The following is a 26549-nucleotide window of genomic DNA, read 5'->3' as shown; positions in this document are numbered from 1 at the left end:
GCTTCTCGTTGTTGATGCATTTACAAAATGGCCAGAATGTGAAGTTGTATCTTCTACATCATTCAGGGATGTAAAAGGATTTATGTCAAGACTAAGTTCAAGGTATAATCAGCCATACACCTTAGTTACGGATAATGGTCCTCCCTTCCAATCTGCAGAATTCAAGAAATATTGTGAAGATCAAGGGATTGCTTTGATGCATTCACCAGCTTATCATCCGGCTAGTAATGGACAAGCTGAGAGACACGTACAAATTATAAAAAGTGCTCTGAGATGTAAATTGTACGAAACTAGAAGAGATGACAAGCATTTTGATTTAAATAATGCTTTGCTGGATGTGCTACATTGTGTCCGAATGGCTCCAAACACCGTTAATTTGAAATCTCCTGCTGAAATGATGTATGCATTTGAACCGAGACCGAAAGATGATATAGGTCGGTTGCAGGATATTCCTGAAAAAAGTAAACGCGAGGATACCAGAGGAGGTGTCAAAGTTTGGGTGAAACTTGCCAACCGAGATTCCAGTGGTGCATCCTATGTTCAAGGTGAAGTTGTCCGGAGAGCAGGGACATATACTTGGTATATTAAAGTTGGTAAAGATGTTAAGTTAGTGCATGGGAACCAGATAAAATGGAGAAATGTGAGAGAAAATGATAGAGGATATCATCATGATAGTGATGAAACAGGCGATAAGAATAATGACGCATCTTCAGAAGTCCACGAAGGAAGATATTTAGATGCGAATGATACGTTTAAGGATTACGAGAGAGGAGACAATCATGAAGTGGTGGAAGAAGCTGCAAGAGGTAACATAGATTTAGATAGACGTGAAGCAGCAGAGTCAAGAGTGTTAAGGAGAAGTCAGAGGCAAAGAAAACCACCTGACAGATTGGATTTGAGTGATTATGGTTAAAAGAAGTAAAGACATTAAAACCAAAATTTTGCTAATGCAAAATTTCATCGACGCGGGGGAATGTCGTATGTGTGACGCTTATTGCGTAAATAGTCTGTATGGTTTATAAGACCTTTGAAGTTGTCAAAATGTAGGTAAAAACAGATTGTGTTTTGGTCTTGTATAAATGGAGTTCATTATAGTTTGTTGAATGGAATTTTGTGGTCAATTAAATATTGTTGAATTATGAGTGCTTATCATTGACAATATATTCGACACCTTGTGTGAGATCTGCGTGTGTACCAAATACACAACAGATGTATTAGAATCTTCGGCGGTGAGATTTTGAGTCGATAACTCCAATCATTTGGCCACTGAGGCTGTCCATTAAATGTAGAAAATATAGGTACGTGTACCAGTTTGTACTTAATCACTCCGGATAAATTCAAAGATGGTACCATAATGGAGGCTCTTCCTCCCAGTTTCATATTTTTATTCCTCCATCTCGTCTTTCTTAATCTAATGATATAAAGAGCAATATATTTAAGTTTATTACACTTATATTCACCTCACCGTTAGATCAACTTTGATGGGAAAAAGTTTCAAGATAAAGTAAATTGAAAGAAAGCATACGAGGTCTTTATGGAAAACACAGTCTTATAATTCACATAAACTGACTGTATTTATTATTTTCCTTGCTTTTATAATTCTTAGTTTAATTGCGACTATGAGGATGATGAAGCGTATACAATACAATTTCTCTCTCCGTGTAAACAATAATTATAATTATAACCCATGGCGCAAAGGTCCAAGCAGGTCAAGATACTGCCGGCATCACTCCCACATGCCTCAGCAGAGGGAGATCATGCAACAGTGGCGCAACTACAGGGGGGCATTGCCCCCACCCCAACCTTGGACGGAAATGAGTTCTTGGGGGGAAACATTGACGGCCAAATGTATCTGCAAGGGGCAATTACCGCCCACAACTTCAAATTTTATGTAAATAAAAATGCTTTTCGTAAAATTTTCTTCCTCGCTTCGCTTGCAGTACCTGCTTTTCTTAGTATTATCAAGTCCCGAAACATATCTGGGAATGGCGAAAGTCGGCCTTGGGCGCCGAACGATCTAAATGAAAAGAGATGAATTGTGGTTTTAAGTCCACTTTATGCACAGAAAGGCTAATAGGGACTGGACATACAGTTTAAAGTGGGATCCGAAGCACTGTCATGTGCCTCCGCCGGGTATCGAGCCCGGGACTCCATCAAAAGGTGACGACGTTACCACTACGCCATCGGGGAGGCTAAAAAGTTGTAAAAGAGAGAATGCGTTGGCGTCCCGTGAAATTATTTGCCCCCTATTAATTAAAAAAAAATGGATCTAAAAATATTCTTGCTCGCAGGTTGTTTTCTGTAATGCATTGTAAATTACCAGAGAGAGAGTAACACTTTTATTAATTGATTTTGTTTTAAATGTATGAGCAATTGTTGAGGAAAAGGAGCGTGCACAATTTATGTAATTTTTGCTGTTGGTTTATTGTGAGATGGATGAATTTATTGTGTAATGTATTTAAATAATATATTATATTGTATATAATATGCATTAAAGAAACTTTGAATACGTACACAATTTAGTGTTGCATATGTGCGAAACATATATCGTGCATGAGTTATACATGTTAATGTAAAAGGGAATTATATTTGGAATGCATTTATCAAGCATTACTATCTTTCAAAAATAGTTTGAGTACTTGTTTTCCATTATTAATGTGAAATTGAACGTGTTGAAAAATAATTTAGATCGTTTGTTCGAAAACAAATACTTTAGCACCAACTTCTACCCCTTTTTGCATAATTTACGAGGGTAATAACGTCTTTGATACTACTACTACTACCGCTACTACTACTACTACTACTACCAATAATAATAATAATAATAATAATAATAATAATAATGTTGGTCCCGAGTTCGAATCCCGGCTTGAGTGTCAATTCATCAATTTCATCATATCATTCATCCCCATCTTCGCAAATAAGTCAAAAGTGGCACAAGAAGCAAAGTAAAATAAAGAAAATCAATAATAATAACATTATTATTATTATTGGTACGTTTATTATGGTACTTGCCCCGCCCCCAGACAAAAATTTAAAAAATTCGTGGTTCCGCCTCTGTCATGCTACCAGTTACGGGATGACGTGTGATTAGCACGACGAACCCTCAGTTGTTGTTATAGGTTTCCACGACCTGATTACACTAATCGTTCGTAGCTCCCCAATTTGCTCACGATGGTGAGTGGCCTCCGACCTCATACCCTGGCCAAAATTTTCGGGAGAAAAGTTCTTACTAAGTAGATATATTTTCCAAGTATAATAAGTAAGAATTTGATATGATTCTACTAGAAAGTTTGTATTACTAGGAAGCTAGCAAAAAGTCTCTCACTGTTTTGCAATTGCAAGCCGAACGATACTGATTTTATATGACCAGGGGTCAACCTAGAATTTTACAGAAGTGTAAGGGTAAATTTAGAGCCGAAATAATCATAAATTTGACTTCAGTGAAAATTTTTTGGTGAGAGTTGAGAAATTTTGTAGTCGTTAGGGGTGCGTGGATAAATTTCTGTATAGGACGTCATTACTTTCACAGGTAAGGTAAAGCAAAGTTCCCCGTGCATATGACACCGTGCCATAACACACATTTAGGGGATGTGAGGTAGGGCCCCACACATTCTCGGCCTCGGTCATGTGATCAGCACCACGATCCGACCGCCTTTATCCCAAGGGTTGCCCCCAGATACACATTGATTAGAGGCTAGGTGAGCCTCAGAGCCGCTTTATGAGGGGACAAGGCCCACCTCCAGGTTCGAAACTGTGTCTCCCACGTGGCAGTCAGACGCCCTACCGAGTAGACTACCGAAGCCGTATTCTTTATTTTTATTTCATTTTGTCTTCATTTTTTTTATTTTTGGTGATCTGGTGTCCCTTGCTATCACTTCGCTTAAGAATGATTTAATACACAAGGATTCTCTGTTTATTTTTAATACACCAAATCGCCGACCTACATGACGCTGTGGTTAGCACTGTGCGCAACAATGCCAGGGATGCAAGGTTCGAAGCCAGGGCTTTGCATGGTTGTTCTTTGTGAGTGTCGGTTCATCAGAACATCAATCATCCTCATCTTCACGATTAGCTAAAAGTGGCAGAAAAGCAAATAAAATAAACCAATTCAATCAAACCACAAAATCGAAATTAAATATTTGTTTTTACCCGGACATGCAAACAATTTTCATTGTGAACTCAGCCGGCTCCCGTGGCGGAGTGGTTAGCACATTGCGCTCCAACGCCAGGGGTCTCGGGTTCCCGGCCTGGGCATGGATGTTTGTGAGTGTCCATTCATCAATTTCATCATATAATCACTCATCCCCGTCTTCGCAAATTAGCCAAAAAGTGAACAAAAGTTGAAGTAAAAATAAAGCTAATAAAAAATATTGTGAAATTTTATGTAAATAAAAATACTTTTCGTAAAATTTTCTTCCTCGCTTCGCTAGCAGTACCTGATTTTCTTAATATTATCAAGTTCCGAACCCTAGCTGGGGGTGGCGAGAGTCGGCCTTGGGCGCCGAACGATCTAAATGAAAAGAGATGAATTGTGGTTTTTCCATTAATTCCGAAGAAGAGCACCCTTCCGAGATTTATTCTTTGGAACCTTTGAATATGGTATTCTGCGCCTTTTCTCTCTTCGATCTTCCATTTCTTGAAGGTTTACTCTTCCAACGAAGGTTTGGCACTTGTTACAAATAACACAAACTCCCGTTGCTTCGTAAAACACACTGAAAGGAGGTTCAAGCATTCCGTGGTCAAAAGCAGGCGGGCCATTAGCAGCACCCCTCCCTTCCTTCGCGGTCCTGCCGAAATGAGGGGGGAAAAACTCCAACCGCCGGGAAAGACCCCGTTCCGTGTAAAGGGTCGATTTTGACTTCGCCTGTTTATGGCATTTGGAATGAACATTGCCAAATTTAATGTAAATAAAACCAAATATCAAACCATTTGTGAGAATGAAAATTTGAATGAATAGATTATGAAATAAACCTTTGTAAAGTGTCCCATAAAAATTTGAAGGTCGTAAGTCCAATAGTTACGCAGAAGTGGAATTGATTACTTCTTTCAGAAGTAAATGGGAAAAACTCGGGAGACGAACGCGCTCGAGCGAGAGGCATCATTTCTTCTTAAGTATTCAGTTAATCTAAAATTTAAATTAAAACTTCTAACAAACATTGCCCAATATTACAATATATATAATACTATCGTTTGATTCGGGAATATTTTTAAGACTGCTAATTAGTAGTGGTGATCGGCACAAGAAGAGAAGTAAAATAAAGTAAATCAATAATAACAATAATAATAATAATGTTACAATAACATTATTAGCAACATTATTATTAACATTATTTTATTAACATTATTATTATTATTATTGGTACGATTATCCTGGTACTTGCCTCCCCCCAGACAAAAATTCGTGTTTGCGCCTCTGGTACCAACCAAGACAAAGCCTACATCACGCAGGAAGTCACAGCACGGAGTTTGCGGGTTGTTTTTAAAGAAATCGTTGACGCACGACATCAAACTATGGTCAATGGATTCGTCTCTCCCCCAACCTTCCCTCGCTCAAGGACGACTGGTCCTCTATGCCTCGCAAGAAGGCATCCCTTCTGTCCCGCAGTCAAGTTACGTTGTGTTCTCTGCCCACTGCCTGAAGGTCCCCTTTTGCAGGGATATAAAACCTTTTTCGAGCAAGGCCTCATCCCCTTTTGCAAAGAGAATGAATGGGATTTTGTCAACCCTCGCGGTCTGAAAATTCTGTGACGTCATCGTCACATCGGGATACTTTAGGCTCACTGCCATTGTTAGTTAACCTTATTCTGCACAGTTGCTCGACTAACCTTGTGGTTTGGTTTGAGTTGCTGTTTTAAGTCCACTTTATGCACAGTAAGGCTAATCGGGACTGGACCTACACTTTAAAGTGGGATCCGAACCACTTGTGCCTCCACCGGGTATCGAACCCGGGACCCCTTGATTACAAGGCAAGGATGCTACCACTGCGCCATGGGGGAGGCCCGACTAACCTTGTGTTAATGCGAATACCACGCACCCTTCCCCCTTCCATCCAAACCGATTCTAAAGGCATAAGAGATAATGTTTTATTTCAACCCTATCGCCGCGATCACCCACAGGTAGGTAGAAAACCTATACATATTAACCAAAACTAAAAATCAATAACAAGTCAATCAAACGATAGTTTAAAGTGAGGTCCGAACCACTATGTGCCTCCACCAGGTATCGAACCCGGGACTCCTTGATTGCAAGGCGAAAACGTATTCACGGCGCAATCGAGAAGGCAGTTATAAATATCTGATACATAAAAAATATCAAATAAATTCCCTTATATGTATTAAATACTAATGTATTTTTACATGTTTAGTAATTTACTTTTATATTTAATAACATTATAAATATTAATCATATAGGCTCTTTCTTGTCAGTTGCTTGGTAGAAAATTTGAAAAGTTTCATGCACATACATAATATATATGTATAGTTTGTGTATGTCTGTGTAGACCACAATCTTCTTGCCCCCCCCCCCCAAAATCAATCTTCAATGATTTCGCGCCCTGGTAGGGTATGTAGCTGCAGGCCCGTAGCCAGGAATTCTTTGTAGGGGGGGCAAAGTCAATCCTAGAGGGGGCAAATTTTTAATATATTGTGTCGCATTGGCAGATATAACAGGGTACACGGAGGCACTTGCCCCCTCCACAAAAAGAGATAAGTAACAGAAAGGGATGATATCTTGAAACTGCAACGAACAAACGAACTTCGAGCAACATCAAATAGCAATATTTCGATAATGACCTTTCCAGATTGCCAAAGAATATGAAGTTTAACATAAATACCTAGGTAGGCTAATAGGGACTGTATCTACTTGATATTTACAGGTCGATAATGTTAATAGATGATTAATATGCACCAACAACTTTGGGCCTCTCTGCAGAACTGATTAAGGGAACCCTTTATAAATTATGCTTCATAATGATTCCCTCGAGTTTCTAGTATGCAAGATTTTTACACACAAAGGAATCTAACGAGAATCCAACAACATCATTGTGTTGTGTTATGCAAGAAAATAGAATTAATTAAATAATGATGGTTACATATTATCTACACTTTGATGAATTGTGTAAACATTTGTAGCTAATACATTTTTTTTTGTACTTGCTAAAACATTAAAACATGGGTCCCTTAGTCCACCACGGACTCTTATTTCCTTCAAAGGGGAGACTCTTGCATCACTACAGACAACGTTTGCCTACTGGTTACGTTAACCATTTTGCAAAATATTGTGTGAATTGTAGTATAGTTGAAATACATGTTTTAACACCTGACAAACAAATAGGAATCCCTTGATTGATCAATGACTTCTTGGATTACAATGTCATCAGTAATATTTCATATTGAGTTTCATAGAAATAAATTATTTTAATAGGGTGCAATATTATTACGGGGCACCATGGCATTCTGTTTAACATTTTTTTTCTTCATAAAGATCGTTTGGCTTCCAGAGCCGACTCCTGCCGCCCCATAGATAGCTATGGCTCTGATCTTGGACTATAGAATAGACTAGAAGAGCAGACATTGCGAGCGAAGCGAGCAAGAAAATTTTACGAAAAGATTTTTTAATTGTATAAAATTTGAAATCGAGGGGGGCAATTGCCCCTCTGTTCCCCTTGCAAGTGCCCTTGTCCGTCTGGTAGAAAACTGCAAGGAACACGTAAAATTAATTCCATCATGAGTATCCAATTGTTCTGCTATTCTTAGATTCTCCTAGTCTTGTTTTTTACTTAAATGTTTGCTTCCCCTATAATGGACTTCTGTCAAGGTCAAGGGGAGAGGACAATGCCCCCTGGCCCCTGTAGTTGCGGCACTGTTTATGAGTATCTCTTCATCAATTTCACGTCATCCTTCATTGTTGCGATTAGCTAGAAGTGGCAGAAAAGCAACGCAAAGTAACAAAAATCAAATATCCACTCCCTCTCTCTATCACACTATTACCAAAAGATAGACTTTGGAAACAAAAATTTAACCAATTCCAAGTTCATAGCAACACATCCAAGAAAAACATCCAAACACATTAGGCACCTTTAATACAATACTACTCAAAATATCACAACTGTTCTAGATACTGAAAATTGTGAAATAATTTCCAGAAGTCTAATCTGGAAGGGAATCCCCCCCCAATCCTGATTCGACATTATCCGGAATCCCATACACCCTAATAAATCACAAAATCAATAAGTGTCTTTGTAATGTTGCTAGAGTAACACATGATATAATTGTAAAGATGAGTGAGAATTCGAAGTAGGAATGTGTTCTGTATTTTTCACAAGGGGGGCAGAGCAGGCTCTCAGGGGGGGCAGTTGCCCCCCTGCCCCCCCTCTAGCTACGGGCCTGTGTAGCTGCCTGGCAAAGTCCTCATTCCGTAAATTCACGAACTGCATGAAATCAGAAAAAGACATATATTCCCCCTCGTTTTGAGAAAACCTGTTTCACAACCCACCCCTGTCCTTTCTGTGGTGAAGGACACTCCAGTGGGACAATGAACCTCCCCCCCTATTTACTGCGAGCAGCAAAAGAAGACGGCCGCGCCATCTACTGGCCACCGATGGAAATGCAATTTCAAAGCGCAGCGAGGTTTAAATGTGGGGTAATCCTCTACTCCTCTATGGTAGTATACCATAGTAAAATGTAAATTCAAGTTTTAAAAAATATTTTGAACATATTAATGTCACTAATGTGTTAGGAATTTAAATTTTATTAAGTAATTGTGACCTTTTTTTTATGAAGGAAGATACACTAACATGTTTGTAACTGTACAACAACACACGGTAGCTATTTTCCTATTTCAATTTGTAATATGTATATTGTACTGATTGCAAGAGATTGATCTTTTACTTTCACTGTCATCTTCATTCTAGGTGAAGGCAAAGCAACTTCAGCTCTACAATCTACATCTGGGTCAGACAAGAGAATTGCAATTTGCCAGTTTCATGGGAGTAGTTTATCTGTTATTTCACGTCATCTACCAAAAATTGAGAATAGACTGTTAGAAATACATGAAAATCAGAAGCTTATTTTGGAAAATTTGAATCCAACATTGATATCCTCAAATCAGCCCTTGCCCGAAAATCTAAAGCTGCCTTGTCAAACAGAGGATGACATTCAGAGGGTGGAAGAGTGGTTACTTTCTTCTCCTGAGCACATGGAGCAGATGGTAAGTTGACATATTTCCGTGAGTGAAATTATTTATGTCAAACTTTTTTTTGTGTTAATCGAGCAGTTAACATTTTCAGCATAATTGACTGTAGCTCAAAGTGGTATGTTGTAATTTAAGGGAGATCAATTACATTCTAAACTCCATGTGCTTCTTTTATATCAATATAAGTTTCACTGGAAAAATCATGCAAATTGAAGTATTTCAGTTTTCATTAAAATTCCGATCTCCGGGAGACGTCTCAAATTCATTTATTTTGTTATTTTTCACATTTGTACTTACCTATTATGCATTGCTAAAGATTCTTTAAGGTGGGATTTCACTTTTTTGACGAAAATAATTTCAATTTTGCACATATCGAGTAATTATTGTTCGTTCCTTTTTCGCTTGCGTTACACACAATATGGCAGGCAAATCTTGACTAACGTTGTCTATCATCAGTGGGTATGCAGTGTTTCCAACCTTCCTAACTGAAAAATAATTACTTCCCTAGTTAAAAAAGGGTTATATTAGTTACGTTACGTTAACTTTGTTAGTTTAACATACTCAAAAATGATGCAGATTTACGTAGGTTATGTAACGTTAACATAGTTACAAATATGCGTGGTTGGAAACACTGACTGGGGGTTATGTCATGAAATGCATGCAACATCTGGTTTAAGTAGTGGAAGGAAATAGAGGCAACAGCTTTTGTGCATCAGAGAGACAAACATTAATCTAGAAAAATACATGATTTACCGGCCAAATAAATTGAACAATGGGAGAAAACACTTCCACGACCTTTCAAAAGTGTACAGAAACTCAGTTCCATTCTGTAAAATTGAAGAAATAAGTTTCCTGGAGATCGGAATTTTACGATAAAATGTGTACTTTGTATCGCCCATAGTGCAGTGCTTCTTGATTGAATTAATGTTTTGTTGTAGGAATTGTACATGAGTTTCATTGGAGGCAGAAACCTAAAGCAAATTGTGCAAAGAATTCTGGAAAAAATATTTTCTGATGCATTGGCAGCATGTCATAACTGGACTGGAGAACACAACAACATACCTCTCTGACATTTGAAATTATTGGAACTTGTACCAAGTAAGTTAGAAGGCTGTTCTTTTTTTCTTTTTTCAATTGATAACTAAATTAGGCTGTAGGGCCATTACTTGTTGATGTAAAATCCAAATAATGTACATGATGGAAAGTTTTAGAACATTAGTATTAACAGTGAGCATTCTTTTACATAAGTCTTTAAAAATCTTCCAATAAGGGCATTTTAAAAATGTGTTCTGAGAAGAAACATTTTTATCTAAAATAAACTTATTTGTTGTTTAATTTTACCATTGTTTTTTGTTATTTTTTTTTACTTCAGCTGTCTTATTTACTTAATAGGAAAAACTAATATTATTTCATGTAACACTGAACTATTCTGCTTATACTAGAACAGTGTTCATAAGTGCAAACTCATTTCTCACAATTCAGCAATCCTGGCTTAGTTAGTTGAGCTTTCACTTTATATTCAGAGGTAGTGAGTTAGATCTCGGATGAGGCCAGGCTAGCCATGCAGTTTCTTCCCTGCAGTTTTACACCACTCACACGAAATGAATATTGTGGCAAATCTCTGTAATTCCTTTCTCATCCTTTCCCTACCATATAGTCATGGGCTTCCGGAAGGGGGCATGCCCCCCTGGAAAATGAAAGTCAACAAAAAATTATGTATTTCACACATGTGATTTCATTTTAGCCACAATAATATCTGTTAATTGTTGCATGAACACCATAAATTCAAATTTGAGCAATTTTTTTTAGGGAACAACTCTATTTTTGTGGAAAATGTGCCTTGTTTGCCCCCTCCCCTAGAAAAAATACCTTCCTTGCCCCTCCCTGGAAAAATTCCTGCGGATGTCCATGCATATAGTACAGGTAACTGTCTAGATGTGAAGAATTAATGTCACCCCACATGGATAATATGTCAATATTAGTTTCCTTTCATGGGACAGGGAATAAGTTTAATCCTCATACTAAAGATAGGCCCAAGTACACATATCATATGGTATGTTACATTTGAGTTCATCCATGGATCTAACAGTTTGAATTGTTTCTAGTTTCAGTTCGAAGGAATTCATGTACATCAAATGCATCAGATTATGAAATACGCTCAGTGATACAAAGCTGGTTCCACTTTGTCAAAGATAGAGATGGCAGCCGGGAGCAACGCAGAAAGGAAGAGGCAACTGCAGGAACATCAAGAAATAAGTTAACAAGTAAAGACTGGTGATAGTTTTTCAGCAAGATATGAGAGACTAGTCATTTCTAAAGCTGCAGAAATTATAATGAGTGAATTTCATGAAGTCCCTTCCGTTTCAGGATCTAAAGACATAATTCAATTGGTTCTACAAGTTCATTTTCAAATACTTGTGATGAAAGTGTGTGATTTTTCAAGTAGTTCATGTAGTGGTAGCAGTAGTGAGGGTAATGTAACAGATTTGGAAACTGCTTCACATCCTATTTCAGAGCACTTAATTTCATGGGCAAAGAAATACAATATTTCTAATAATGCAACCACAGATTTTCTCCATATTTTGCAACCTTGCATACCAGACCTTTTCTAGATTCAAGGACTCTTCTTAAAATCCCTAGAACAATAGACTTGAGAACATGCTCAGGAGATTTGTTTGTTTACTTTGGTGTCACAGAAAACAGGGTTAATATCTACACCACATTATCAGATTTTTGAAAAGCAGAAAAGAAATGAAAATTTTAAACAATTTTTAACTGAAAATTAACGTTGATGGACTTCCATTGCATAAATGTTCCACAAAATGTTTTTGGCCTTTGCTGGGAATCTTAGATCAGGCTATTAACAAGGCTCAATTTATCATTGCAATTTATTATGGGGAAACAAAACCAAGTTCTTCAAATTATTTTTTCCTTGAATTTGTTAATGAGTGTTCTGAATTGGAAAGAACAGTTTTTTTGATTGATGTAAACTTTATGGATTTTTCATAAGTTGCATTGTAGCAAATGCCCCTGTGCATTCTATCTCATAACTAGGGGCATGCATATTTCGTTTTTGACAAAAAAACGAAATTTGAAGAAACACATTGTAGTGTTAATTTTTCATGTTATTGAAAGGTGTGAGATGCATTTTGTGACCATGTTTTGTCACGAAATAATGCGAAATGAACTGCAAAAAGCGAAATTAACTCTTAAACACGAAATTTAGGGTTTATTCACCGACACTGCACCTTCTGAGGTCTGAATTATCCTGAGAGTTATGCAATTCCCGGAAAATTTATTAATTCTGCTGTTAATATTGGAGAAACAAAAATTGACTCCTTTACACAGAAATAAACTTAATACTTGGATAACTACATAAATGGGCTATTAGAAGTGAAATGTTAATTCTGTGGAATAAGTGTAGTTTTTAAATCAAATTTAGGATTATATTCACAATTTTAAAACCAAAGTGTCTTTTTATATACCACTTTTGATCCAATTTTTCACCGCTATAACACCGATATTTTATTTTATTTACCGCTTTTGAACCCGAAATTGACTCAGTTTTTATACCAAAATTTTGCTTTTTTATTTACCAAAAATATGTGCCTCTACTCATAACTCATTATTTGGCTGTGAGAAATGCATTCAGGAAAGAACATAGTTGGGGAGAACCACATGGCAGTATGAGCATGATTTAGTTCTAAGGACAGATGCAAATTTTAAGAACATGCAATATGAGGATTACCAGCTGTTTCGAAGCATTTTTTTCTGATTTACATGTAGGCTTAGTTTCACAAGTTCCACTTGACTGGATGCATTTAATTTGTCTTGGTGTTGTTAAAAAAAACTTATTAGTGCATGGGTAGAGAAAGGACCAAAAAAAATGTAAATGCAGTTCTTTGCATGCACAGAAGATTTCTGAATGACTTATTGTCCTTGCTCAGTACACTCCAAAAGAATTCTCCAGAAAACCATAATCATTGAAGCTGTTCAAATTTTGGAAAGCTACTCAATTTAGAGCATTTCTGTTATATTTTGGGACTATAGTTTTGAAAGATGTGTTGCTAGAGCATTTATTTAATCATTTTCTTGTCCTGCATGTTTCTCTGTACATTTTGGCCAGCACAGACCTTAGTAAAGTGGAAAGATGGCAAAATTTTGCACATGAACTACTTCATTGTTTTGCTAAATATATTACAGAATATTATTCTCCTAAACTTTTGATCTACAATTTTCATAATTTATTACATGTAGTTGAAGATGTTTCTAACTTTGGTCCTTTAAATGAATATTCTGCATTTCCATTCGAAAATTTTATGAAAACAATTAGGAAGATGGTTCATGGTCCACATAATTCTTTGGAACAGGTAGCTAAAAGACTAGGAGAAAAATCTGGCCAACACAGCAATGGCCATAGTATTAAACATTCCCCTGTTTGTAGGAATGACTGTATCAAATCTATACTTTTGAATGAAAATGAGAATTGTATTGTGGGAACAACCTCACCTGATGATTGCTTCTTAATGAAAGATGGTGATGATGATGATGTAAATTCCATTGAAAAGGATTGTAGTAATGATGGTTTGTACGTATAATTTAAATTGTAACATTTTCATTAACAAATTGGACATTTTCACTTCATCTCTTCCAAGCAGTAGGTTGTTTATGTTTAAGGTAAAATAATATAAAAACAGAGTTATTGTATCCTCAATTTATTTACATAAAAAGTATATTACAGCAGATTTCGCTGACACATCAGCATTTGGATGTATTCCATTTTGTAATAATAAGCTATGCTATTCAAATGACATTGTGTTCTTTGACACCTGAATTGTCCACCTCATGCACCTTTTTTTCCTTCAATAAATACAATAGCATCTTGCTATTTTTTTATAATGTATGAATAGTATATGTGAAATTCATTTTGCTTATTGGCTCCGCTAAGAAATGTTTTACTTTTATAATGATAAATACATAAGTTTTTTTTTTTATCATTCCTTGTATTCTTCTCCAGTGTTTGAAAATGTCTTAATAAATTTTTATACATACAAGAAATGATGCAATTGTTTGTAAAATATTTATTAATATTATAATCAAACAACATTGCCATGTTGGTTTTTCGTTTGAGTATTAATGGTTGGGAGGTTTTTCCACTGTAGTTAGCCCAATGCTGGGAAATAGATTTGGTTGGAAGATTGTTGGCAAAGTTTTTCCATTGTAGTTGGGCCAACGTTGGGAAATTGATTTGGTTGGGAGATGGTTGGCAAAGTTTTTCCATTGTAGTTGGGCCAACGTTGGGAAATTGATTTGGTTGGAAGATGGTTGGCAAAGTTTTTCCATTGTAGTTGGGCCAACGTTGGGAAATAGTTGGTTGGGAGATTGATGGCAAGGCGGACATCACCAACAGTTCGCCAACCGTTGGCACAAAAAATTTCTAACCATTTACCAACGTTGGCCCAACCTTTGTGTGCTACATGGGGAAGCGATCTTAGGGATCACATCAAAGTCGTAGGGGCTTACGTCCGGGGAGTATGGGGGATGGTAGAGCATCTAACAGCCCCATCGAGCTAACAAATCAGCCACAGGTTGAGCTACAAGTGCCTAGGCATTGTCCTGCAAAATGATGGGAGAATTCAGCAGAAAGTGTCGCCTCTTCTTTCGCAATGCAGGTTATGTTTCAAAAATAAAGAGTGATACTGTGCATTCATGGTCTGTTCTTGAAATACAGTATGAGTTAATATAACACCATCACAATTGTACACAAGAATCACTATAATTTTCACATTAGTGGGGTTCTGACTACAGAACTTTAGAACGCCAACTCCAACGATACTCTTATTCCTCTCGTCACGGTGCATGCTCATAGTGTTAGAAGGAAGAGTCCATTTACTGGTAGGTAGGTTAGGTATCAAACTAATGTGTGGCATAAGCGAGAAGCTGTTTCGTTTCATGGTGTGTATATAGCAGTGTTGCTACTCCTAAATCTCCAACCCACGCATTTAGATTCCGTCCAAAACTGAATCAACTATTGTCAAATTTCCATTATACAAAATTCCCCTAAAAGAATATGTCATGGTGCTGCCTTGGGTGCATTCCCGCTTTAATTCTATTGACTGAAAACAACAAACAAGCTGCAATTTTCTGGTATCGTAAATTCTTGCCCCGGTGGATATTACCAGGTGTGCCGGTTAATAATTCTTAATTTCATCTCTGGATGGCACTGGAAGCAAGGGTTGGTGCACAGTCTCAACTGTTACGTCAGTGTGTTGCCAGGACAGTACCTGTCAAAATGCCGTGGATGTGCAACCGAGTGCGAGTGATCGTGACATTGGGTTTAGGTGGTAAACATGTCGACCTTCAAACCAAATAAGGAGCATGTGCGACACGTCCTGCTTTTCTTGTTCAATCAAAAGAAAAACGCGAGTGAAAGCCATCGTATCCTTGTGGAAACATACGGTGACAATGTCCTAACGTAAGATGCATGTGTGCGTTGGTTTCGACGATTCAAAAGTGGTGATTTCGACTTGAAAGACAAAGATCGCCCGGGCCAGCCGAAAAAATTCCAAGACGCCGAATTGCAAGCACTGTTGGACGAAGACGATACGCAAACGACAACAACTGGCAGATAAGTTAAATGTTAAAATCAATAAGTTCCTTTGTTATGTTGCTAGAGTAGCCTAATAGAGGATATACAACCTTGGTGACAATGAAGTTCGACCAGAAAGGAATACGTGATTAAATGCACAGAGGCATAGGCGGTGGAATGGGGGACCCGCAGAAGTGACGCATGTGTGTAAGAGGAGGCGTGTGAGCAGGCAAGAATCGTGATCCCAGCATGTTGCACCCAAGGTCACGTAAAGAACGAAAACGGAGAACTATACGCGTGACATTGAACTTCGACCAGGCACCAAACCCATACGGAAAATTTCAGATAGTGGCGCATTCGACATAAGCATGACGTCACGGACACGATAAGGGAGTCCGCCGTATATAAGCGCGTGCTGTGCACCGAGGAACCGCAGTGCATCATCACCATGGCCAGGGGCAAACCTATTGACAACACCGTGAGGAGAAGAGTGGTGGAGTTGCAACGGGATGGACTCAGTGAACGGGAAATAGGGCGCCAACTGAACTTACCCAAGTCAACCGTCCACTGCATCATCAAACACCACCAAAATACGGGTACTACAGAGCCAGGTAAGGCCCCCAGTCGAAAACGCCTGCTGAGCGTGCGTGACCTACGGATATTTAGGCGCTATATCCAGACCAACAATCATGTTTCTGTGGCCGAAATACGACTGTGGACTCAAGAACGCTTTCACATTGAAGTGTCAACCAGAACCTTTCGCCGTTACCTACAGCGATGCGGTTACCGAGTGTACAAGGCGAAACGTAAACCCTTCCTTTCCATGTTGAACAAAGGCAATCGACTACGGTGGGCACGAATGTACCGGGGATGGACATTTCGGCAGTGGAACAGGGTTTTGTGGACGGACGAATCCATTTTCAATGTTGTGTATGGGAAAATACGGAAAACAGTCGTTTGTCGGAAGGAGGAACAGAATGAAGCAAAATGTTATGCACGTCGGGTACAGAAACCTGCGTCAGTGATGGTATGGGGATGCATGACGGCATCTGGGGTTGGCCCACTACACGTCTGTGAAAGCATTGTGAATGCACACTCCTATACACGCATACTGGAGCGGCATCTTCCCACAGTGCGAAGGCACCTGTTCCACAGGCGGCGTTTCATCTTTCAACACGACAATGCCAATGCCATGCCTCATACAGCGCGGCTGACAAGAGAATGGTTGACTCGCCATCACGTGCGAACTCTGCCATGGCCACCATCAAGTCCCGACCTCTCGCCCATTGAGAATGTGTGGCGTGTTCTTAAGCGACGTGTGCAACAGAGGGGACCCACGACAGTGGCTGCTCTTATCGCCTGCCTGCAGGAGGAATGGCACCGCATCAATGTGGAATACCTTGAACGACTCGACCGCAGCATGCCCCGACGCATTGCCACAGTTATTCGCCGACGGGGCGGCGTCACACCATGGTAAATAGGATCCCCTCTAACAGTGGTCGAACTTCAATGTCACGTGTAGATGGACGAAAATGTTTTATTTTGTGTGGACACCATACATTGCTGCGTTGCAGCGGAAATTTATGTTTTCCTTTGTTCCATGTAGCCTGCTGAATAAAATATGTTCAGCATATGCATGTGTTCTCCTTCTTTCACAACGCACTCCTATATTTGTGACTGGTCGAACTTCATTGTCACTAAGGTTGTAATCATAGACGTAGCTACGGGGTGTGCCGGGTGTGCCTAGGCACACCCTAATGGGCTGCTTTATCAAAGAGAATTAAATACAGATATTTCAATAAGAGAGAAAATAAGCGGCAGTTTGTAAAAAGTTGAAAATGTCATTACTTGGTACAAACGTGTACATTATCGCTGATGAAACGAGTGTCTATAGATTTTCGATTTTTTGATGTCATTGGAGAAAGAAGATATTTACTGCATTCTACTCTGTACTACAGCGCTTTTCATCAATACCTGTCACAAGCTGCACGTGTGAGAGAGAGCTTTCTCCAAGCTTACACAAGTTAAAACTAAATTAAGAGCAACTCAGAAGCAGGATAGATTGGAAGCTCTGCTCTTGCTATTTGTGGAACAGGAAAAAGTTTAGTCTATTGACTAAATATAAAATTATAATAAAAACATATTTACAAAGTACAATAAAGTCAAGAACGTCTTAGTGGTCTCGCTCGATTTTCCACTGAAAACGACAGAACCAAAAACTATTAAGTTTAACAAACTTCCATGCACAGGTCAGGATTCGAACCCGGGACCCTTGGCGTTGTAGCGCGATGTGCTAACCACTCCGCCACGGGGGCGGTTAAGTTTAACAAAGTAGTCGATGCTTTTGTTCAAATTTTTATCTATAACAAAAACATGTAATTGAATTGTTAATAATCAATCCACTTTATTATTATTTTCTACTATTCGTCTCTAGCATTTATCAAAAACAAAAACATATTTAATGATAATAAAGATGATTATATTTCCTTACACCTCATATGCTAAAATTACGCATTTTTTGTATTCGTATATCCAGCCACTATAATAGCAGTAACTGGGGCCCCATTCGAGAAGTCTGCCCCAGGGCCTCCATGATTGTCGTTACGCTCCTGGCATGAATGTTCTTCATGAGTGTCCCTTCATCAATTTCATCTCAGCATCACTCACCATCATCATCGCGATTAGCAAACGTTGAAGAAAAGCGACGTAAAATGACAAAAAAATATAAATATCAACGAGTTTCTTATTTAGTTGTCGGCGCTACATTTTACTTCACTACTATTTCAAGTATCCGATACTTGTTTTAGGAGAGAAGAAACGTAGGATTATGGTCATAACACCCATCGACAGTACAAGCCTCTACGACTTCCAAAACGTACATACAAAATTGTGTACCAGATCCAAAAATTTAATGTTCGATCCCCACACCATGTGGGGTAAAATACGGTTTCTGCATGCCCCCTTGCATCGCTAATTTTTTACTCTTGGGAGTTGGTGATTATTAAAAATATACATCCTGATGATTCAAGAGCTGTTACTGCAATGCCCCACCCACTACCCACTGCATATTTTCTAAATACTAAACTGTAACATTACAATTTTAGTTGTTCATTTTCTTTCCATGTCTTTCCGGAGATAACGTAAAACCAAAAACGTTACATAATTTCACTCACGCAAATCGCCTTTATCTTTAGTCTACAACTGTACACATTTAGAAGGCGGATAGGAAAGAAATCCTCAGGAGTATTTTTCCAAAGAGAAATTGGAATCCACAGCTGGGAAGAACATCCTAGATTTGTCACAGGGAAAGTGACATTACCAAGGAAATAAACATGAATTATGATCCCAGTGGATGCAACTTGTATTTGTATTCTGATTATTTCAGGTCGCACCTTGTCGGTTAACCGAAACGATAAGATGAATGATGATTAGACGAAATTGACGAAAAGACCCATGCTATACTCAAGATTCAAACCAAGAACTCCTGACCTCGAAGCGCACTACATTACATAACCACTCAGACACAAAAGTATAACTTGAACTAAATTACAGACGCAGAGAGTTTTAAAAATATCCCTAAAACAAAAACTGTATTATAGAACCATGTGGGGTAAAATAGTGTTCTCCATACTTCGAATTTGCTGTGTGGTGTTTTTTAAGCATTTTTACTCAGTTCTTTCCCTTTAGGCTATCCCTGGAAATTGTAATATATGCATATATTTCATAATTGACTGGCCATCGTCCATTAGAAACAGTAGCGTAGCCGAGGGAGAGAGGGGTGGTGGTGAGGGTTGGCCCTTTGGCCCAGAATATCTAAAAAAAAAACATTGTCAAAGGCAGGAAAGATGGCAAAATTGCGATTAACTACTGAAAAGAGTACACGTAACCCCCCTTTTCTAAAATCCTGGGCACGCCACTGATTAGAAACTATCGTAGAACAAGTTTGGGAAAGATTAGTTTAAGCCCGCATCACACGGAACTGGATTTCCAGTAGGTATGCCCTAGTTGGCGCTGAACTTGCTATCAATTTGATGGTTTTCGCCTCACACGATACTTATCAGCGTACTTGTCGATAGACTTTTGTTCCCATACGAGGGAAGTTGTAATGGCGGCCGCGTGAGATGTAAACAATGTATCACTTCACATTTTTAAAACCGTTAACTATTCAACCGAGAGGAATGACGTTTCGTATAAAACGTTATTAGGTACAAAACAATGGCGCTGCTTAAATACATACGTTACAACGTTTACTGTACACGTATGGAAGCATATTTTAGTTGTTTCAAATGTAAAAACCGGCATGGATGGTATAACTCAACGCGCCTTTCATGCTGTATACGTTATACATTGCTGGAGTAACACTCGGAAACCACAGACAAAAACGCACCTTTGCACACTCACAGATTATCTTCACATGACGAAACTTTGCTCTCATTGGCTGTTCCACAGAATCGAGTCGAGGAAAGCAAGTAGCAATTAGAACATGTCCTATTCCTCCAAAACCAGTCAAGCAGTCGGCCAGGCGGCCATGATTCCTACCTAGAAAGTTAGTTCAGCGCCAACTAGGTCATTCCAACTAGAAATCCAGTTCCGTGTGATAGGGGCTTAACTTTCGGTCGGCATTACTCACTATGCCGAGACTCTACTTGCTCACTACTCTCCAACGCAGTTTTTACTTTGATTACTTCTGTTGGAATGCTAACTGAACTTTATTTTTGTTATTTCTACTTTCTTTTATAACTTAAATGGTGCCAATTTCTAGGAAGGGGGTCAACCCCCTCTCGAAGCACGTGCCTGCCACAACAAAGGGACCAAACATAGAATTCTACTGTTCGTTCCTTTTCCTGTACCGGCATGAATGAGAAAGATGCCGCAATGCAGTTTTTCTTTAATTTTGCACATACCATTGTAGTTGGGTTTTATGGCTTCAACTTTGGGGATCTCTATGTTCCCCAACTGTGTTTCAATTCGGTTTTGTTTCAGTTCCAGGCTGAGGTAAAGTAATACGTCTTTTCAATGTAGAGACTTAACATTGTTTCTTAGCAACTTCCCACACATTTTCCAAGAAACTTCGCTTTTTACCCTACTCCGTAGATTTATATGCACACTGATATTTATGAATTACCTAATTGTATACCTTAACACTTTACGCATGTGCGCCAATGGGCTGTTTTATATACGAGGGTTGGGACATAAGTCATGGTAACTATTTTTTTTTTCGCGAGAATGGCACGAAAATCAGAAATATAGAAATGGAAGAGGGCAGTGTGTGGAACTGTTGAATGCATGCACAAGGCAGATCATGTGTAACAGACGCAGAATAGAGAAGCGAGCGAAACATTCTTAAAGATAGCATCGCGCCACATGTGTTTATAAGTGAAAACATACAAGTTTCGTAGCGTTCCAACATGAACGCGGGGATCTTAAATAGGGATGTAACTTGCCCCTCCCGATATTACTATTGATGGTAGAGACAGCCCTGAACGGGCCAGGTACAATTATCTAAACTACATTAAAATAAACTCATGATTCGGTTTAGACTGAAGTGAGCAATGCGAATGGCAGAAAAGGGTGTAGACTAGCTTACCCTGTTCGGTTTAGAAATAAGACCAGTAGCTCCTGCTTCTCCGATGATTCCAGGTAAAAAGATCTCCTGTCTCTCTCATGCGCACCTATTTAAATCCTCGCTTGGCCTCTCGTCACCTCTTGCCAAAGGCCAGTGTTCTTACCATTTCCTGTGAAAGGCTTACCTACACATTTCTGAGCAGTAGCTGGCAAGATCTGCCAGGGTCAATATTTCTCAATCGAACGGATATGCTACGCTTTGCAGGAACAAGAGAGGCGCATACTACGGCAGGATACTATTCTCCATAGTTTCCATCAGCTCCCTGTGGCATTCTCTGGCATTTCTTTTCCGAAAAACTGCTATTTTGATAAAGGAACGCTGTTCAGGCCGTGCAATGGTGGTCTACTCAAAAATGAATTAGCACTGCCCTCTTTACGGTTCTAACCGTTCATCACACTGCCATCTTGTGACGTGCTCACATACTAGGTGCCACGTTCTCCGGAACAGGCAATCATATTGTTGTACCACAGTTTAACTTTAAGAAAAGAAACAATGTTGCCATGACTTGTGCGCCAGTCCTCCTTAGAGAATTAAGATCAACTGTAACCCTATTGAAAATAATAAATAATACGCGCACACACTCATATATACCGCGTGAGGCACCTAAAAGTACCACCTGAAATAGCGAAGAAACCAGAAACAGTAGCAATGTGAGGTTTGCGAGAAACAATAATATCAAATGGGGCTCGTAAATCGGAGGTATGGGGTGGGTCGAAAAATATCGACAAATGGGGCATCTGGAGCAAAGTCATATTTTTTTTAATGGAACGATATACAATAACATGCATAATATAAAAGAGCACACGCAGAGAAACACAACGCCGTTGGTCTCATGCATCTACTGCACATAGGAACGAAGATATGGCCATGTGAAAATATGTAAACAAACTAACAAGTGGCCCACTTGACCGTCAGTACCACGGCATGTACAAGTATGAGATGTCGGAAGCCATTGGACAAGATGAAGACAGAACATGTTAAAGGAAGAAAAAATACAGTAGACATCGTCAGCACCATGTATTTGACAGTGTTACAGCATAATGAAAATGACCATGACAGTATGTCAAAGAACCACTGCGTAAGAAGCAAAAACCTGTCAAAGTGTGTGTTCAAAGTGGTGGCCGTCAGCTGCGATACAGGCAAGGGACACTTTGCGCCCACGCAAAGATCGTTGCACAGAATGTAGCATCTCATAGGGAATGTCCCTACAGGCCACAGTAATGCGGTGTTGCATATTCTCTGGAGTTGTTGGCACATCCCGGTAGACAATGTCCTTCAGCTTTCCCCACAGGAAAAGTCTAACGGTGTCAAATCTGGGGAACGAGCCGGCCATTTGACAGGCCCTCCACGTCCAATCCAACGATTTGGAAATGTATTTTCCACACATGCTGTAGCGCGTCTTGCACTGTGAGCTGGGCACCCGTCATGTTGGTACCACATTTCCCTCCTTGTCTGAAGTGGTATGTCCTCCAATAGTACAGGCAGTTCATGTAAAAACTGTATGTATCGGTCAGCATTCAGTGTCCCTTGTATAAAAAAGGGCCAATGAGATGTTCACCCACTATACCACACCACACGTTCACACTCCTTGGGCGCTGGTGTTCCACTTGGCGAAGCCAATGTGGATTTGTCACCGACCAATAGTGCATGTTCGTTAGGTTGACATTTCCATGATTGGTAAAAGTTGCCTCGTCAGTGAAGAGGATACGTGACAAATCGGGTGTGTCGTGTCGTAACATCCATGTGCAAAACCGAACACGGTCCACAAAATCATTCCCGTGAAGTTCCTGATGGAGGGAGATATGATATGGGTGAAACTTGTGTGTGTGCAGAATGCGCAATACACTTCGCTGACTCATCCCAGCATCCCTGGCAATTTCACGGGAGCTAACGTGCAGATTCACAGCAACAGCGGCGAGAACATTTGTTGCACCTGCCTCACCTGTAGTTGGCTTGTTCCGCACACATGCTCGTGGTGTTACACTTCCGCTGTCTCTTAATTAAATAAATAACTTACCAAACAGACGTCGAGATGGCTGTCGTCTGTCCGAATACCTCTCTGCGTACACACGGTAGGCTTCTGAGGCATTCCCCATAAATCAGGATCATGTCCGCCTTTTCTATGTTTGTGAACACCATAATCTTCGCTCTTACCACTACGACTGCTTGCTATGAACTAACACGATCTCGTGGACCTGCTATCAAAACTTGCTCTGCATAAAGGCAATTCTGTCAGGCACCTGAGAAGTCTTACATGCCGTGGTACTGACGGTCAAGTGGGCCACTTGTTAGTTTGTTTACATATTTTCACATGGCCATATCTTCGTTCCTATGTGCAGTAGATGCATGAGACCAACGGCGTTGTGTTTCTCTGCGTGTGCTATTTTATATTATACATGTTATTGTATATCGTTCCATTTAAAAAAATATGACTTTGCTCCAGATGCCCCATTTGTCGATATTTTTCGACCCACCCCATACCTCCGATTTACGAGCCCCATTTGATATTATTGTTTCCCGCAAACCTCACATTGCTACTGTTTCTGGTTTCTTCGCTATTTCAGGTGGTACTTTTAGGTGCCTCACGCGGTATATGAAGCGACCCCGGCGCCCACCCAGCGTCGAATAACATGTGTACCTGGGGGAAACCCTGGGGGGTAAAGGCGGTCAGGGGCGTGATGCTGATCACATCACCCCCACTCACGACCGGATCAAGAAAGTGTGGGGCGTTACCCCCACACCCCCTATACGCCTTCATGGCGTGGTGCTAAGCACAGGGGAGCACTTTATATATATATATATATATATATATATATATATATATATATATATATATATATAATATCCAGTGCCGGATCTACAAATCTTGCCCTCCCCGCAAAAAAATATTACTAAAGGCCCCCCCCTCTACCTACCTACCTTTACACACACACACATACATATATAATGTTATGTGTGTGTGTGTGTGTGTAATTCTTGATCTCATGTTGACAAAGTCACATATAACGGTCCCTTAACACTCCATATAAAAGTATAGGAGATAGGCTGGGTACAATTGGTCATGATAGAAACAGGTTAGGCTTAGGGGGTACCACATTGGTGTGTTCCAACCGGATGTCCACCATATTGGTGGCCACCATAATGAAATCAATTCAAAATATTGAAATGGGAAGAGGGTGATGTGATGTATAGGCTATATGTCACTGTTTTCTCATACCTGGGAAATGATACATTTTTAACCAATCATGCAGTCATAAACTATTCCTGATTAAAGATACGTTGAAGAAACCATTGCATTTCTCGTGAATTCTAGCCTGACTGCCACACGGGAAATTTTCCGGCTTTGTCCCCACATGAAGCAGCTTTAGGGCCCACCCAGCCTCAAATGAAATGGTACCGGAGGGAAGGGGGTGTGTGTAAAGACGACTGCATCGTGGCTGATCACATCACCTCCAAGATGGACGACATCGAAAATATGTGGGGAACGCGAGGCCTTTTTGTCTATGTGATATCGATAACATCCGTTTCTCGCGCCAACCTGGTTATTACAATTGTGTAATTATTACCTATTGTTAAGCACGAGCGCTGTTCGCAGTATCGCCGTTTGGCACTAATAACTTTAAAATCTGGCAACCAGCTTTTCTTAATGACTGCTGAATGAGACCTTGTTATAGCGATACCAGCCCTAGAAAAAAATATGTTATCCTATGTGTTCGCAGCCATGTATTGTAAATTTATCCTTGTTGTTGATATGTATTTTTTTCTTCTAGAAAACGCACTAAATACGGAAAGAGGATCATGACAGCAAGAGCCGGCCCCAGAATTGACACCGCACTTGATAAAAATAATAGTTTGTGTGAGTTTTTACGAGTTTATAGGATGCTAGTGTTTCCAATTAAGTAGGTAACTAATCTGACTAACTAATCTTATCTTATTTTGACATATTTAAACATATCCAAAATTACTGAAATTATAAACAAAGTAGCTACTACATAAATATAGTGTTCCAAATATTTGTATGAAAAATACTTAACATATATCATTTATTTACTTATAGAATGAAATATGATATGGAAACAATGCAAATTCACTACAGTGTCAAAATGCAATGAATAGTAAAGAAAACAATTATGTTATTGGATATGATTAAATATTGCTACTTTTTAAGTTAAAGTAACAATATGATATTGAACATTCCCGGTTTTGCAATTAAATATGTACTAGGGGTACATGACATTGATTGAGTGATCGATTTGTTGTTTTAAGTTCACTTTATGCTCAGATAGGCTAATCGGGACTGGACCTACAGTTTTAAGTAGAATCCGAAACACTGTGCCATTTTCCTCCACCTAGTATCAAACCCGGGACCTTAGATTATAAGGCAAGAATGAAAACGAAATGAACATATAATAGTGTTTACATTATGATTTTGTAGTTTATTTTTTTACATACGCATATACGAACCCTCTACTATGTCAGTGGCTGAGGGCCCTCCCTAAAGGCTTACTTGTCTCTGCCCCCGCACAACGCGTTCTATTTACATTCTGTGAACTCTATTACAATTTAACGAGATGCAATGAGAAAGGAGTATATAGCCTATCTTTAAACTCTATACCTTATTGAATGTGACTAGAGCCCAGCATATTTCATGTTTTCAGCAATAAAATCAGTTTCGTAAATACATAAAGTTCTGAGCATACGAAGTCGTTCGATGGGGGTTGAAAAACCAGTGTTAATCTTGCCTGTCTTAAATCAAATTTGATTTCGGGTTTCTTTTCCCATTTGTAAAATGTATGTCTTAGTGAAAGTGACAGCGGGAGTCTAGATAGCTTCTAATGTTAAAGTTTTATTACCTACGTATGCACGTGTGTATTTTGAAATCCACGTTATCTTGTAGCTCAAGGCAACCAATTGCTTATGTGCTGACACCTACATTATGAAGTTCTCACTCCCAAGTTACTGCAATAATCAGCACAATACTTCTTTCAGCACTGCTATTGACTGTAACAACAATAAGTTATGCGATTGGAAGCAATAATGATACTGGTAAGTATGAATTTTAAGATGATGCCTCAATGGAATTTTCTTCTATTTTAAAATACACGTCTGCTCATCCGAGATTATAGTGTATTCATTTGG

General features: G+C 39.2%; 1 protein-coding gene across 1 annotated transcript in view; it reads left to right on the top strand.

Annotated features, from left to right (window-relative positions):
• Window positions 1-355: 355 nt before the first annotated feature.
• LOC145992480 (multicopper oxidase 3-like) overlaps window positions 356-26549 on the top strand; it is a 39108-nt gene continuing 12914 nt past the window's right edge. The window contains exon 1 of the mRNA XM_083128862.1: window positions 356-806. Coding sequence (XP_082984988.1) covers window positions 356-806 — 451 coding nt within the window. The remainder of the gene's footprint in view (window positions 807-26549) is intronic.

This window comes from Lepisma saccharinum, chromosome 9, assembly GCF_977018435.1.
Source record: "Lepisma saccharinum chromosome 9, izLepSacc3.1, whole genome shotgun sequence".
NCBI classification, from domain to species: Eukaryota; Metazoa; Arthropoda; class Insecta; order Zygentoma; family Lepismatidae; genus Lepisma; species Lepisma saccharinum.
This window is presented reverse-complemented; position numbering and strand designations above follow the sequence as displayed.